This window comes from Tiliqua scincoides, chromosome 3, assembly GCF_035046505.1.
Source record: "Tiliqua scincoides isolate rTilSci1 chromosome 3, rTilSci1.hap2, whole genome shotgun sequence".
Lineage (NCBI taxonomy): Eukaryota > Metazoa > Chordata > Lepidosauria > Squamata > Scincidae > Tiliqua > Tiliqua scincoides.
In genome coordinates this window covers 194274755-194291974 of record NC_089823.1, presented here as the reverse complement: position 1 = coordinate 194291974, position 17220 = coordinate 194274755, and the positions used below count along the sequence as shown (strand labels likewise).

At 41.7% G+C, this 17220-nt stretch overlaps 1 protein-coding gene across 1 annotated transcript in view; it reads left to right on the top strand.

Annotated features, from left to right (window-relative positions):
• The window catches only part of GIGYF2 (GRB10 interacting GYF protein 2), a 104001-nt gene that overhangs the window by 83673 nt on the left and 3108 nt on the right, over positions 1-17220 (top strand). The window contains exons 20-25 of the mRNA XM_066619059.1: positions 1158-1316; positions 2491-2730; positions 6837-6959; positions 11358-11570; positions 13514-13722; positions 16782-16936. Of these exons, the coding sequence (XP_066475156.1) occupies positions 1158-1316; positions 2491-2730; positions 6837-6959; positions 11358-11570; positions 13514-13722; positions 16782-16936 (1099 nt within the window). The remainder of the gene's footprint in view (positions 1-1157; positions 1317-2490; positions 2731-6836; positions 6960-11357; positions 11571-13513; positions 13723-16781; positions 16937-17220) is intronic.

Below are 17220 nucleotides of genomic sequence, written 5' to 3'. Positions count from 1 at the left end.
CCTATATAGATATAAATATAGATGCAGGTCCAGCCTATTTATACATGGATTTTTTTATACGTGGATTTGACTCAACACAAATGGCCACTGCAAATGAGAAGGAATGTGCTGATCCCTGACGAAGGGGAAAATGCATCCCTTTAAAATAGTTTTAAAAACTGAACAGTCCTTTAACAATAGCCTCCTTAATGGGGGGGCAGCTGGCTGACAATCCATCAATCCTTATCTCTCCTTTGGACCCCTCCCTTCCCCCTGAGCACCTGAAAGAAAGATACTTCGCATTGGTGAAGGGGAGGGGTCAGAGTGAAGGCTTTCTAAGCACTTTGAGAGAGACTGATTGTTGAATTGTCTTAATAACTTAATGACTTAGAGTCTTAATGACTCTATCTTAACATTGCAAAGGTAAGCAAAGCTGTTTTTAAAACACCACAGCAAAGAAACTTTGTTTTTTAAATTGATTTGCTATAGTATGTTTTTTGCCATCCAGGCAAAAAAAAGATCAGTGTGTGCTTGGAATGGAACCCACGCGAATAATTAGGCTCAACCTGTGGCTATACACACACACACACACACACACATACACACACACACTATACTAGTTGTCAAACTGTGAGTCTGGGACCCACAAGTTGGTCATGACCCAGTTTGTGGTCGATCATGAAACTGACAGGACAGATTAGGCTATGTGCATCAAGGGTTAAATAAGCTGCTACACGGAGGGGAGAGCACTGCTACCCAGTCACCATTATAGTCACACTCCTTGGCATTTATAAATCAGGCAGCAGCCTCCAGGGCCTCTAAAAAGTTTGAGAACCCCTGGTATATAGGAATTAGAAGCCTAATTTCCATGATGCAAGTCTCAAAGGTAGGATTAGGCAGACTAGGGACATCATTTTCATTTAGGAAGGAAGGCTCAAAACCTGGGGGGGAAAAAACAGCAGGCTGATAAAAACTGAAATTTTCATTCTTGCTTTTGTTAACTTACACCTTTTGGTTCCATTGCCACCAAAAGTTAAAGAATGTTGAATAGTTAAAAAAAGTATATAAATACTGTTGTTAATAATATTAATAATAATAATGTTCCTTTCTTTCCAGACTCTGGTTCCACTCATGTACTTTACATTGCTTAACATGTTTCTTTTTATTTTTGTGAACAGGAGGAAGCCCTGAGGAGACAGAGGGAACAAGAAATTGCACTAAGACAACAGCGAGAGGAAGAGGAACGGCAGCAACAGGAGGAAGCACTTAGGAGATTGGAGGAGAGGAGAAGAGAAGAAGAAGAAAGACGGCAACGAGAAGAGTTGCTTCGTAAACAGGTGAAAAGGGGCCAAAGTTTTCTGTTCCGAACAGCTGGGACTGGTTCACAGATGTGTTCACCAATTCACGACAGAAATTCCATGTGAGCTCTGCTCCCCTTGCCTCTGGAGAAGCTTCTGATCTCAGCAGAGGCCAAGGACATCTTCCCCAGCCTCTGCCGAACTCAAACTGAGCTCCAAAGGTAAAAAAAAGTGACTTCAGGTTTCATGGAGAAACTGAAAATGACATTTTTAATGTCATAAAAATAAGCCCCTCCAGAGCTTCTCCAGGTCTCCCAGTGCCTTATATGGCATTTAAAATATCACTTCTGGTTTCTCTGTGAAACTGGGTCACTTTTTTTATCTTCTGAGCTCGGAACCTTTGTGGATAAAGGGGCACACCTGTAAACATGAAACTGTAATCTACCAATGGGTAGGAGCGAAGTTATGGGGCTGTTCAGATGTTTGAGAATGAACAGGTTCAGGCCTCCCAATTGCTTAATTTACTTCCAGGTTTTCCACAGACTATAGCGTACCTGAAACAAGGTGTATGCACAAAACTGGATTGTCAACTATGTGGCTTGCAGTCTCCGTTTTGGATTGTAATGTGAATTTTTTTTTTTTAAAGGGAGCATCAGGGAATGCTGGGGAATATTCTGAAGTCAATGCTTGCTACATTCCAGTGTTTTTCAAACTGTGGGTCGGGACCAATTTCATGTGGGTCACAAGCCAATTTCATGTGGGTTCCCATTCATTTCAATATTTTATTTTTGATATATTAGACTTGATGCTACCATGGTATATGACTGCATTTGGGGAAATGTTACAGACCTGTACTTTGAACAAGCTACAATGTGTATTCTTTTAATAATGATAGTAAATGGGACTTACTCCAGGGTAAGTGGGGTAGGACTGGAGCCTAGAATTGTTCAAAATTTTCCTGCTTGATGATGTCACTTCTGGTCGTGACGTCACTTCCGGTGGGTCATGACAGATTCTGATTCTAAAATGTGAGTCCCAGTGCTAAATGTGTGAGAACCACTGCTATATTCCATAAGATTGTGGTTATGTTCTAGAAAAAGTGACATTCTAAGCTCTTACTACAACTGGCAATTCATCTTTAGGGAAGCATGTTTAAGAGAACTAAAGCTAGGCAAGTTCACTTAGGGATTCTGCATATTTTTGTTCTGGGAAGGAAGAGGAGGCTGCCAAATGGGCACGTGAGGAAGAGGAGGCAAAGCGTCAACGAGAAGAAAACCGACTGCGCTTGGAACAGGAAGCGGCCCGGCAGCGGCATGAGGAGGAGGAGGAACGAAAGCGTAAGGAGCTGGAACTCCAACGTCAGAAAGAGATTCTGAGGCAACGGCAGCAGCAGCAGGAAGCTCTGCGCCGGTTGCAGCAGCAGCAACAACAGCAGCAACTTGCACAAATGAAGGTATTGTTGTGGTGCAACTTGCTTCATTTTCTCATTGCCCTGAACCCAGTCTTGTGAATTGGGCTCACAGCCTGATTCACACAGAATCTGTCTGGTTAAGCTACAGCATAAGCTGCCATCATCAAAGCCTGACTTGCAACCTTGGACACCTTGGGGATGCATGCAGTTGTGCCTAACTTCCATCAGTGGTCAGTCCAGTTTCCCTATTCGTAGAAGTGGGTTTTTTTTAGGGGGGAGAGGGAATACGAAATAATTTAACACAAAATTCAAATTAACAAACAAATTAATTTTTAAAATTCCTCATTATCCTTTTTTGCACTGCCTCATCATCTCACAGTCCATTATTCAGAATGTGTTGCGGGACCTCTCCAGGGCTTCAAAGGCCAACTATGTTGTGCCTGGGCTGCAGCCTCTGTTAGCTTCCTTTGGAGTGCTTCCGGTTGAGAGTATGGATCTGGAAGCCTTCTTATCAATTCCATGATGCCACACTACCATAAAACAGGCAAGCAGGGATGACTGTGGAATGAAGAAGGGAAGCCCATAACAAGGAGTGATAGTCTCATTTTTAGCTGCTATTGGAAGACTTGAATAATTCACAGTCCCTGCCATGAACATGGCAGGTCTGCAATAGTCCCTGATTTATTGCACCTAATAAGCAGAGGCTTCTATACAAAGGCAAAATGTAGTTAAAGAGGTCAACAGCACATGCAGTGGGGATTTAACTCTGGGTCACACCTAAATAATTACTCCTGATGATTATTGCCACATCCAGAGATGATATGGGAATGCATGAGCTCTCTTGTCAGAACTTTCCTAATATCTTAGGCACAATGCTACCAGTCAGCCAATGGTGAAAAATCAAGTAATGTTCATACTGGTATGAAACTGTCCAGAGTTTGTATCTGCTCCCCCCTCCCCCCAAGTCTAACTAAGTTATTTGAGTGGTTTTGTTACATTGGTTGTTTTGTAACAGATGTCTCCTTGTCACTTCAGCATCAGAATCCTTTACTGCAGTGTTTCTCAAACTTTGAGGGAGCTTTATGCCCTCAGTAAGTATTTGTAGGAGAGGGGCTAGGGCAGTGATGCAATCCCCAGGATTGCAAAGCTAAGGGGGGGTGAGAGGGGGTGCTTTCCACTTACTTATAACTAGGTAAGATTGTAGGAGGTGCGCAGGTGCCCTTCACAGGACTCCCTGAGTCTTGAAATGTTCAGTAAAAGCAGGCACAAAGCACTTCCATTTTGCAGGAGGTGCTTTGCGCCCACTTTTACTGAACATTCCAAGCCTCCGGGAGCCCTGTGGAGGGCTGTACAGGGCTCCCTGCACCTCCAGCAGCCCAACTTAGTTACAAGTCAGTGGGAAGCAACCCCCTTGCCCACCTTAGCAACACAATCCTGGGGATTGCATCACTACCTGTCCCCTTCCCTTGCCCCTTAAAGGGATGGGGGAAGTGTTATACAAACTGGTGGGTCGCAACCATTGCTTTATTGGCATATTTAACATATTTAACACATACACATTTAACACATACAAGAGGAGAAGAGTAATGTCTCCTTGTTACTTAGTGTTGTGTCATAGCCTTCAATGAGATTCTTCTTGTTGGCATCCTTCAGTCTCGGAAGACTATGGTATCGCACTCTGAACAGTGTTCTGGAACAGAGTGTCCTTTCCAGTGCGCGAAGCCTGGGTAAGGTAGATATGGAGGATAGACTGTTACCCATGCAGCAAATCCTCCCTCTCCACGTCGCTGAAATGGTCCAATGGAAAGGCAGAAGCCAATACGGTTGGTTCCAGCGACGTTGCAGGAGTTGCCAGAATGTGACTGTGTTCAGCCATGAACTGCCTCAGGGACTCCGGCTCCGGATTTTGCCTCGAGGTTGACTCCTGAAGCCTTTTCCATAACTGGATGTAGCCACAAGGCAGTGGAGGTTTGGGGTCAGAGTTTTCCTTCTCTCAGATGAGCTGCCTTCCCAGGCTGACGAGTCCCATCTACCCGGTGGCTGTTTAGTCACCTCTTACGACAAGTACAGCCAAACTGAGGGCCTATTCTTATCCCCAGCCCTCAGGGGAAATGTGCAGACCCAGGCCCTGTTGATATGGTTGGCATCATCAACACCTCATTGTCTGCTCCAGCACTGAAGTTGGCCCTGCAGCAAGAATCACAGGATTTGATGTGGTTTTGCTGAAGTAACACCAACATGGGACAGAAGAATGATCCAAGTACTGATGGCGAACAGGGAGAATACGTCAACCCATGGCTCCTTGCATTTTATCCAAAGGGCCTAAGAGAAAGCCTTGTTCACTTCATTCTACAGCACACATCTAGCAGTTAAAAAGTAAATGTAAATGAGATTAGAGTAATGTAAATAAAAATCTGTGATGCCAGGAAGAGCAATGATGCCTAGAATAGCTGTATCTGATGACCCTATATCACCACTCTAGTGCACGTATAAACATTTTAAAAGTAAATAAAATGAATTGGATTATAAACACAACATCGCTTATTGCCTCTTCCCATTTTTTAATCACCAATATTTATGAAAAAATAATTGTTTTCACACACCTCTACCTATTAGTATTTTCATTGCAGCTGAATCCCTTAGTCAATAATTACACCTAGAGAATAAACACTTTTTTTGAGCATGCAGCTTTTTTTAAGTTAAGAGTTTCAGGAACTAGGCAAAATCTATTAACAGATGTGTTTGAGCAGTAAAAATGGAGGAGGGAAGCTTCATTATAGTACTTTACAGTATTTAGTGTACCTGCACAGTGCCACTTTCCTACTTCATGGCTAGTGGAAGAGGGATAAATTGTGCAAAATATGCAAGTCTGTAATATTTCTTTAAATTATAGAAGGTTCAACATTCTTTGATGTAGATTCTAATTATTTTTATTCTAGCCCAGAGTATTCACAGAGGGGGAAGCAATTTGTTCTACCTAAAATTTATTTGTGTGTGTGTGCATTTCTAAGGAAACGCAGCATTTTCAACATTATATATATATATATATATATATATATATATATATATATATATAAAATGTTGCAAATGCTGCGTTTCCTTAGACCAGGGGTTCTCAAACTTCTCAGGAATAAAACTTCCGAGGTGAGTATTTGCAGGGCAAGGGGCCAAGGCAGCGCCACGATCCCCAGGATCACGCCGCTAATGGGGGTGAAGGGGGTGCTTTTACTCACAGAGGGCTGCTGTAATGTCCCGGAGTTGCGGGGAGCCCTGTGCAACCCCCCACAGGGCTCCCCAAGTTAGAATACTGAAAAAAACTATTGCAAACCACTTCCTGTTTACAGTCGTGAAACCAGAAGTGTTTTGCAATAGGGTTTTTCAACATTCTAAGACTCAGGGAGCCCTGCAGAGGGCTGCACGGGGCTCCCTGCAATTCCTGGACATTGCAGCAGCCCTTTGTAAGTAAAGGCACCTACCTTTGCTCCTTTAGTGACACAATCCTGGTGATTGCGTTGCTGTCTCTCCCCTTCCTGTGCCCCTTAAGGGGCCAGAGGCAGTGGTACAAGAGCTGATGGGTCGCAACCTGCCATTTTGAGTACCACTACCTTAGATCATATGAAAGCAAATGCTTCACTAAAACTGTGGCAAGTCACAAACATTTAATGTTGGTAATGATACTTCCATATTGTAACTGAACCTCCTTCTCCATGTCATTTCTTCTGAACAGCAAGGATCTGTCTCCCATCACTCTTTCTTTAATGCAGGAACACTGTGTCTCCTTATTATGTCTTCTTTACCTCAGCTGCTTAATTTGCTTTCTTTCCTTTGCATTGAAGTGTCAGTGGATCAGTGCCCATTTATTTTACAGTAGACTTGTCTGCTTGCATCTTATCATTATTACTTATTGTTACTTTGAAACAAGTATTTTGGGGGCAGGAGGCTTAGGTGGGACCGGACAAGTTACTTTTGTAATGCTGAAGGAGATATTATAAAGGTAGGGGTCATGTGTAAATGAATTAGTGTTTTTTGTGGCAGAGAGTAGCAGCAGCAAGTGTTCCTGATTGAAAAGTGTAATGAATGAATCAGTGTTTTCACCCTCTTTGCCAAAAAACTTTTTAATTGACATTTTCTGTATATCTTTGCCCCAGCTCCCTTCTTCTTCAACATGGGGCCAGCAATCCAATTCAAGAGCATGTCAGTCCCAGGCAACATTGTCATTAGCAGAAATCCAGAAGCTTGAAGAAGAAAGAGAGCGGCAACTTCGAGAAGAGGTAATTTTCACAGCTTGGGAAAGGTTAACTGCTGGACAAGAATAATTCAATTTGTTTGCCATACCTATAGAATATTTCATTTGGTGTCCTTTTATGCCAGACTGCCTTTAGTAAAGTTGAGGATGAACTTATTAAAGTTCTTGGCCTGCTGATTTGCTTGCAGTTGTGACTTGTGGGTTCACTATGATATCTACAGTAGCGGTCTGTTTCTTCCCACTTGTATTCAGCAAGCAAAAGCAACCTAGGAACAGCACAGAATATAGAAGGGAAAGGGGTTTTCTCCTTATAGCATCTCTTTCATGACTCCAGTTTATAAAAAGCACAAATAGTACTTAGCTACTAACTTTTAAAATTGGATTAATATTTCGGAAGTTCATCTTGCAGCCACCAGCTTCTAAGCTAAAATGTATGCATGCAATGTAGTTCTAATTGCCCTTGAAAGTGCTTGAAGGCTATACTAGCTGGATTACTACCCGGAGAGATTTGGTAGAAGAGTACTTGGGCATTTGGCATCAGGCCCAAAGGTTTTGCTTGAAGTCTTTCACAAAAATGACTGCCTTCAGTGTGCAGCGTTGGAAAAGCCAAACATGCTCAGGCATGCTGTTGGCCATATTGCTTTCTTGTGTGGCATTGGTTTGTGACGTAACTGAGCTATACCAGCCAAATGAATTTTGAGACTTCAAGGTTGAATTTCTGTTGGCCTTTTTGGAGGCCAAAAAGCAGGATAGAAATTCCTAGAATAAATTCATTTTTAAAACTTCATCTGTTATGGGAAGTATTCAAATAAATTCTGCCTTGAATCTTCAGTGCTCATTTGGATGGTATGGTTTAGATCAGGGGTGTCCAAACATTTTGGCAGGAGGGCCACATCATCTCTCTGACACTGTCGGGGGCCGGGAAAAAAAAGAATTAATGTTACATTTAAAATTTGAATAAATTTACATAAATGAATTTATTAGAGATGGAACTTATATGAATGAATGAATGGTCTTACAGTAGCTCAAGGCCTATAAAAAGCCTTGCACAAAGCAAGGCCAACCTTTCCTTCACTACCACTGCTACGTCACAGATATGAAACAGCAAATAGTGGAGGGAGCCCCTGTCCCACAGCTCAGGTGAGAGGTCGAACAGTCGTCCTCATGCTGAGAATTGTGTCGGGCCAGCACGGGCTCCAGCAAGTTTACGGAGGGCCAGAGGCTCATTGAAGACTGGGGGCTCCCCGTGGGCCAGATTGGGAGCCCCCGGGCCAGGGTTTAGGCACCCCTAGTCTATACAATCATTTAACACTTTTCTGCCTGAATATGAGAACTCTTTTGTACAGGGTCATGGATATGAGAATTATTAACTTGTACAAGGACTACATATAGCCCTAAGGTTTGCCTAATCAGGAATGACCACAGAGGTGCCTTCAGATGATATTATACCCAACTCAAGGTTTTTGGAATGTTTTGTCTCCCTATCCAGCCAGTTGCTAGCAGCCTATAGGACCCCATAGGATCCTGGCCATCAGTCCTCTCACTGGCTGCTATGGGATACATGGCAGCCTCAGAAGTTACTTTGGAAAATCTAAAATCATCCTATGGTTCTAAATTTTCTCAATTCTATGGGCGACTATCATCTAAAACAGGGGTATCCAAACTTTTTTGGCAGGAGGGCCACATCATGTCTCTGACATTGTGTTGGAGGCTGGGAAAAAAAGAATTAATTTACATTTCAAATTTGAATAAATTTACATAAATGAGTATATTAGAGATGGAACTTATATGAATGAATGAAGGGCTTGCAATAGCTCAAGGCATAGAAAAGGCCTTTTACAAAGCAAGGCCAACCTTTCCTTTGCTGCTGCTGCAGCATCACAGATGAGAAACAGCAAGCAGTGGAGGGAGCCCTCATCCCACAGCTCACTCGAGAGGTTGAACCGTTGGCCATCATGCTCAGAGCAGTTGCATCAGGCCAGCGTAGGCTCCAGCAAGTCTCTGAGGGCCAGAAGCTCATTGGAGACAGGGGCATCCTTGAGGGACCAGATTGGGAGTCCTCAAGGGCTGCAAGGGGCCCCAGGGCTGGGGTTAGAGGAACCCCTGGTTTAGATACATCAGAGTTCCTAGACTTACCACACAAGGAAGTAATATCACCAACAGCATTCCTTAATAATAATAATAACTAGGTATTTATATACCGCCTTTCTGGTCATCAGATTACTCCTCTGACTTTATTCAAGGCGGTTTACATAGGCAGGCGTTTCTAAATCCCTCAAGGATCATAAACGGTTCTCTCTTTCAAGAACCACACAACATTTTAGATGGATCTTGCTGGTCTGATCTCACTTCTGGCCTCCAATGCCTCCCACGCAGGAATGACAAGCAGCTCCTTCATCTCTCACATGGAGGGCAGCCAAGACTCTTCTTCGCTCACACCAAAGAGCAGATGGAATAACTTGGCTTGTCAGCTGCTTTCAAGGTCTCGCCATTCAGGGAGCTGCCGGTGTTCTCGAACTGGTGACCTTCTGATGTTATATTTAGGCAAATTGAGGCTCTACCCTCTAGACCAGACCTCCTGCCCAAAATAAGTTTTGGTTTTTCAATTCTGCACATTGTAGGACAGCTATTTTCAACCACTGTGCCACAGCACATTGATGTGCCATGAATGATCCCCAGGCATACTTCACGGGGTTTGGGGGGGGGTCATTTATTGGTAGGGTTGTTGGGGAATGTGGCTCCCTGGCCAGCAGTATGGTATGCTTTGTCAATTGTCAAAAAAACTGATGGTGTGCCTTGACAGTTGTAGGGCTTTGTCAGTGTGCCATGAGATGAAAAGGTTGAAAATTGCTGCTGTAGTCAGTCATTCTCACTGAGAGGAGACTCCAAACAAAGTGTTTGGGCCTGATGCTCAAAGTTCTTGAAGAACTGACCCTGCTATAATTGTCTTGCTTCTCTTCGAACTTAAAGCTTATGGTTTAAATCTATCATGCTTGAAGTTTAGTTGAAGATGTCAAAATCAGTGCTTTTTGTATAAAAGCTGTTTGCTCTGTCAGTTATGTGATTGATGTGAAAGCAGAGTAGAACATTTTATCGATATTTGTGCCCTTGTGTGGTTTACAAAACTACTTAGTCAGAAGGTAAGTGACTGACTAGATCAGTGTGATGAGAGCAAATTTGGGTACTGTCATAACCGGATGGAACACATTTCCATTCACATGTATTTAGCCATGGTTAAAATAATTTGCATAAAAAGCAATGGAAGATCATCCTGTATACAGGCAGACCCCCATATCCACTGATAATGTTACCGTTATCATTAAAAATGTAACCGTTAAGATCATTAAAAGACTTTGCTGCTTCAGTGTGTGGTTGGTCTGTGGAACTCCTTGCCACAGGATTGGGTGATGGCGTTTAGCCTGGACGCCTTTAAAAGGGGATTGGACAAGTTTCTGGAGGAAAAATCCATTACGGGGTACAAGCCATGATGTGTATGTGCAACCTCCTGATTTTAGAAATGGGCTATGTCAGAAGGCCAGATGCAAGGGAGGGCACCAGGATGAGGTCTCTTGTTATCTGGTGTGCTCCCTGGGGCATTTGGTGGGCCGCTGTGAGATACAGGAAGCTGGACTAGATGGGCCTATGGCCTGATCCAGTGGGGCTGTTCTTATGTTCTTATGTTCCACAGGTCATTAAAATGCAAACGCGACAATCAGGCAGTAAGAGGCACAGTCAATGAGGGACTGCTAGCTGTTGCATTTTAACAATCTGTGAAAGCAACAATGTCTTTTAGTGATCTTGCTTTTACAGAGTGCTAAAAGACTTGCTGCCTCCACCTTCCTTCCTCTTCCTCTGTCTCCTCCCTCCTCATGCTGCCTCTACCCTAAGTCCTCTGGGTCTCTAGCACAGCCTTTCTTTTTTCACTAGCTCACCTTGCTTTCACTCTCTTCACTTTCACTTTCAAAGCAAAGTGAGCTATCATGCTCCACTTCTGGTTTTGCGGAAGTGGAGCGCGATCGCTCCACTTTCACTTCTGAAACTGTGGGAAGCCCTGCAGAAGGTCGTGAAGGGCTCTCCACACCCACAAGAGGCTGCAGGAGGCTCGGGTAAGTGCACCTAAGCCCCTGCAGCCCCCTGAGCAGCGCAATCCTAGGGATCACGCCACTGTCTCCTCCCTGCCTCCTCGCTGCCCCCGCCCCTTAAGGGGGCAGAGGCCAGGGCCCATAGGCTGGGGCATCACGACGCCCTGGAGAAAAGCTCTGGAAAAGCCCTGGAGTAAGGTAATGAGAGGGACTCATTTAACATAGATTTCCCTCTTTTCTGCAGTTTCAGGTATCTGTGAGGGGCAGGAACCTATTCCCTGTGAATACCAGGGCATGCCTGTATATTAAGAACCAGAATATTTGTATTGACTATCTTGCAGCAAAGGCGTCAGCAGCGTGAACTAATGAAAGCTCTCCAGCAGCAGCAGCAGCAACAGCAGCAACAAAAACTGTCTGGCTGGGGAAATGTTACCAAACCTGCAGGCACTACAAAATCCCTCTTGGAGATACAGCAAGAAGAGGCAAGGCAGATGCAGAAGCAGCAACAGCAGCATCAACACCAGCAGCAGCAGAACAGGTCTCGAACCACTACAGTGAGTTCACTTTCTAATTTCCAGCTTAAAAAACCAAATGTTTTGACTAAGACCCAGTCTAAATGATACGTTTACCCTGTGTATTGTTTCTTTTCATGTGATTATTTTAATTTCACGTCATTAATTTGATATTTCATTTGTGGTTTGCATGAAGACTAGAACATTGTGCCTTAATCATCCACCTCAGAATTTTTGTTGTATGTCAAAGTGGTCACACTTTTGCATATTTTCATTGTTCAGATCATTCAGTACGGGTTGAAGAGCATGAGAGAGCCTTTATTATTGCATGATAAGTCTCCACAGGTTTGATTATCTTGAAGTTTCTTTCCAATGGTGTTTTCCCTCATAGTACTGGCAAAGAGGGTTCTTTTAGTCAATAAATGGAACAAGTTACTTAAAAATAATGAAGGCAGAGGAATGAGCCAGCACCAAAGGGCAGGTCCTTTCTCCCCTATATAAAACATGTTATAGATTGCATTGGAAAAGTGCTGCAGAAAGTAAATATCAAGACAATCTATAAAACAAGGGTAAAGTTGCAGCAGATCCTGTGACTACCTAAAGATGTAAGAGATCCACATTCACAGGCAGGAATATACTGGATCCCTTGTTGTTGTGGAAGGTGTACATTGGCACTACAAAAAAGAGCCTACAGACCCAAATGAAGGAACACAAAAGACATTGTCATTTAAAACAAACTGAAAAATCAGCAATTGTGGAACATGCAGTGGCTACAGGACATAAGATAGATTTTGAACATACTGAGGTATTATCAAACACTGTCCATTATTATGCATGAGTGTATAGAGAAGCAGTTGAAATATACAACACCAAAACATGAATGAGAAAGAAGAAACCTGAGAGAATAAGTAATGTGTGGATACCAGCCCTAAAGAATGTCACATAGAGAATATGGAACCAGCTGGGGCTAACCATGTTCCTAACCCAGAGGGCGTTACAACCTATATAAGAACAAATGAGCCTGAGTTCTAGGGCCTGAGGAAGTTACTGTAGCCTCTGAGGAAGCCTACCAAAGTTGTGGGTGAAACAGTGTGTAGTTCCAGCTTTAGCTTTTAGTTTTAGTTCTACTTAATTTTAGTTTCAGTTTTTTAGTCATAGTTTCCTGTTTTAGTTTCTAGTGTTAGTTTTTAGTGTAACTCTTGTTTTTAGCCTCTATTCTCTGTTTTATTTTTTTAGCTTTTCACTTCTGTTAGAGTTTTAGTTTAATTTTTAGTTTTGTAGCATTAAAAATTCTCTAGCTTTGAACTCTAGACCATGGCATTTATCCCGAAAAGCTAGTATAGTCAGGTTACTTTAAAATATTTTTCGTCTCTGTGTTGTTATTGCCGGCTTATAATACAGATGTTTCTAGTATCTTATGCTGTAGCCACTTCTAATTCTAGAATGCAATTAAAGTGTTAGGAAGAGGCCAACAAGCTCCCATTGTAATCTATTGATAAAGCAGCTGTCACCTCTTTTATGCTTTGCTGTTGGTTTAAATTCATTCACATCGTCAGCAGCTTAGGCTGCTTCAGTGAAGGCAGTTGAGGCAGACACTGAATGCATGAATTACAAAGAGCACTTCTTTATGTATTCAAGAGGGAGGTTTTACCTCCATCATCTCAAAATTCCATATCCCACACAATATTTACAATGTTTTGACATCTAGAATATTGTGTAGATGTCATGTGGGATATGGAATTTTGAGATGTTGGAGGTAAAACCTCATTCTTGAATACGTAAAGAAACAAAACCTAACACTCACCTAACAATACTTTAGCATAATACCAAAACATGGCAACAATCCACCCATTCTCCCTTGTATTCTTTGTTTACCTGTGGTGAGTGTATCATTTAGATTAGGTTTTATATAGATAGACCTATTGCTCTTTTTTAAAAAAAATTTTGTGATATTAAGCAGTGTCTCTCTTTGTATTGTGTTTCAGCAACATTCTAATCTGCATTCCAGCATTGGCAATTCAGTATGGGGCTCTCTAAACACAAATCCTAGCAGCCAGTGGGCATCAGATATTGTCAGCAGTATTTGGAGCAACGCTGACACAAAAAACTCAAACATGGGATTCTGGGATGATGCAGTCAAAGAAGTGGGACCTCGTAATGCAACCAATAAAAATAAGAGCAACGCTAGTATCAGGTAGGAACTGTGAGGCAGTGAACTTTGAGCTTCCCTTTCGTCGGCTTTAGAGGCTCAGACCTGTTGTAAGTCCCTGAGTTCTTCTAGTGGGTGAAAACATTCCATGTAACCCTTCTACATGTTGTACCCATACAACCTTTCTTAAGGTTAAATGCATCCAATTGCATATTATTTCCTACCACAACGCCACAATCTTTTACAAGCACAAGAAAGGTAAACATCTATCAATGTAAACCAGAAAAACTTTACTGGTTGTAAGATCTGAATCCTCCATGCAAAACTTCAGGTCTAGGTCATAGTTTTCACTGCCCCTACAGATTTGGTGCAAATTTGTTGAGAAATGAGAGAGATATGGTAATTCCAAAATCTTAACTGCATTTTGCAGATCTCCTTCAACCACCAATATTTGTGTCTCTTTTTGTCATGAATAATTTAATATCCTTTTAGTTTTATGCCCATAAAATTGATGTCAAAAATTCGGGTTTGTTTACCAGTATATCCTTTTGTTTCAAAGAAAATCTGTCAAGTACCTCAGGTACTTTTGAGTTATTAACATTTAAATCCCACTTTTTTCAGTGAGGGATTATACCGGCAGATAATGTCACAAATGGCTGTCCTGAGCACAGAAGATTCCTTGGAGCAATCTTTGCCCTCAGCAAAAATTGTGGCTGTCTGCCTAGTTTGCCCTCTTGCCTCATTACATTACATGGGAGCCATTTTAATTGCTGGGGCAACCACTGAATGGGGGCCAAGTCTCCCCCCATGAGGAACCCATGGGAGGGGTTGGCTTCCTTACCCTATTCTCTGTTATTGCCCCTTTTTTGCCCAATTATGGTTCCCATGTAATGAACCTATATCAGCCCTTGCTGGGGGAAAAACTGAACAAGGAGGATAATGGGGTGGGGGCTCACAGCAGGGTGATTTCTTCCCCTGCTCCCCTTTATCCATGAATGACAAGATGCTTTTTTACAAAAATGCACAGTATTTGCACAATGAGACTATATAATCATTGTGCAAATACCATGTATTTAACAAAGAATTTTTTCCAGATTCTGGAGGCTTCAGTTTGAAGCTTTCATATTGCTATATCTCAGTTATTGCTTAACAGGTCTGCACTAAATTTGGGAATGAGGTGGTTAATATAACCTGGTTAACACCTTGTCAGTGTCAGGGAAATTGGATGAATGGTTTAGATTTTATGACAGTCAAAATACGCTGAATATCCTATTGATCATAATTGAAACCATCTTTCCTCATTGAATACATAAGCAGTGCTGCTGGCCAACTCCCTAAAACTGGTGCACTCTATTGGGAAATGACTGGGATACAGCACCTCAAAAACCAAACATCAAAAGGCTTTAAAAATGATTTTTAAAGCAAATTAACACCGCCGTACATTGTCTTTTGCATTTATATTATTTACACTCAATATAAGTACAAATATAATATATTGTCTTTGCAGAAGTACTGTTTATTTAAAATATTTTCAGCTTCTTGAGGCCAGCTTTTTAAACTGCTATATATCATTTTTTAATGGATCTGGACCACATTTGGAGAGAAGTAATTACGATACCTTAATGATAAATGATGTCTAGTTACTGTTTGCCAGCTAGACAGATTAGGCAAGTGGATTTACGGCAAACAGAATAATCAGGTTTTCTATAGTTATAACACCTGAACTGTGTGTTTAATTTCCTGAATGATTGCACAGTTTAACTTGGTGAGATGTGCCACCATCTCCCAACATTTGGTACAGATCTGTTTAGAAATTACTGCGATGTAGTAGTTTGAACATTTAGGTGAAAAGCTGAAAAAATTGAAGCATAAATAATATTCATTCAAATCACAGCTCTATGAAACAAGCTCCCTAAATTCATTTTTCATGTCTGAGTGAAAATGTGAAGAGTGAGCTGTATTGCAATAACTATTGTAGAAATGTTGGTGAACATGGTCTGCTCTTGCTAAACAATGAATTTGTCTTTTTTTTTTTTAACTTTAAAGTAAGTCTGAGCCCTAAGTTGTCAGAGTAGAGTAAAGGAATCTACAGTGAAGGAATATTTTGACATTTTCTGCTTTACTTCTCCCCTGAAACTGATACTGAGAGAGATGCTACTTCTGCACATGGAGGTTCTACTTAGTCTTCATAACTTAAATAGTTGCAAGACCTCTGCTCAGTGATTTTCTGTTAAGAAATTTTCATGAATTAGTCATGCATTTTTCATAAAGTATTAGCTGGATCTGTAATGGATTGGTGGGATTGGCCCGTTTCAGTTATTTAATTTCAACAGTCTCTTGCAAAGATTATGTTAAGTAGTACAACAAACTTCTGTGCATGTTTAATAACATAATGTAGGCAAAATTGTTTAAACACCCTAAGTGGTGTGTAAATTGTTGGTAGTACTGAGCTAGAATTTGAAAAGCCTTCACAACGCTGCACATGCATCAGTGATTTTCCTTAAAAGAGAGAGGAATTCAAAATATGTTTAAGAGGAACCTTCAGTTTAAGATGAGATTTAAGGTGTCTACAGTTTTCACTTGTGTGTCAAAAAAATGTGGAAATTTTAAGATAAGGTCGTTGCCAACTACTTCAGCGTTAGCACTTTTGTGCTTTGTAAGCAGTGAGGACTGCTTCCAGGCAGAATTTTAGCAAGTGATTGAGGAAGCTTCACCTGTTGAATTTCTGCCTGGATACTTGCCTTCCCCAACCCAGTGTTGTGCAGGAAGACCAAACAAAGTGTGGGTGTGTAAAGCCACCATAATATAGGGAACTGTACAAAGCCTTTGCTTCCTGTGTGATTAGCTTAATCTTCAATTTTCTTGTGTTTGGGGGGGGAGAGGGAGAAACACAAGTGAAAGTGATAAGCATCATAACTCTTCTCCTTAAACTGAAAGGTTTTTTTTTTCAGTTTTGAACTCTTTTTCTTATTTGTGGTTTGGGCAGAAGTTTCTGTGAGACTGTTTCAATTCACCAGCTTCCAGTGTTGCCTGGCATGCGTGCCTTTTGTAAATCCGTGCCTCTGCCTCATACTCTGCTATCACATAGTGTGTGTCTGTCTTAGTAAATCTATAGGTGTTACAAGCAGGCAGAATAAGAAAGTGGAAGAAGAGGAAAAATTGTTGAAGTTGTTCCAGGGAGTTAATAAAGCCCAGGATGGATTCACTCAGTGGTGTGAACAAATGCTTCATGCTCTCAACACAGCCAACAACTTGGATGGTAAGCAGCAGAAAAGAAGGGCAAAGTTTGCATGTTTTGTATAATAATAATAATAATAATACAGGTATTTATATACCGCCTTTCTAGGTCCTCAAATTTCTCCTCAGACTTTATTCAAGGCGGTTTACATAGGCAGGCTAATTTAAATCCCCGTAGGGATTTTTACAATTGAAAGAAGACTCTATCTTTCAAGTGCTACAACAATTCAGATGTTTCGTTCTGATCTGGCCTCCATCCTGGCCTCCATCCTCCCACGCTCAGAGCAGATGGAATAACTCTGCTCA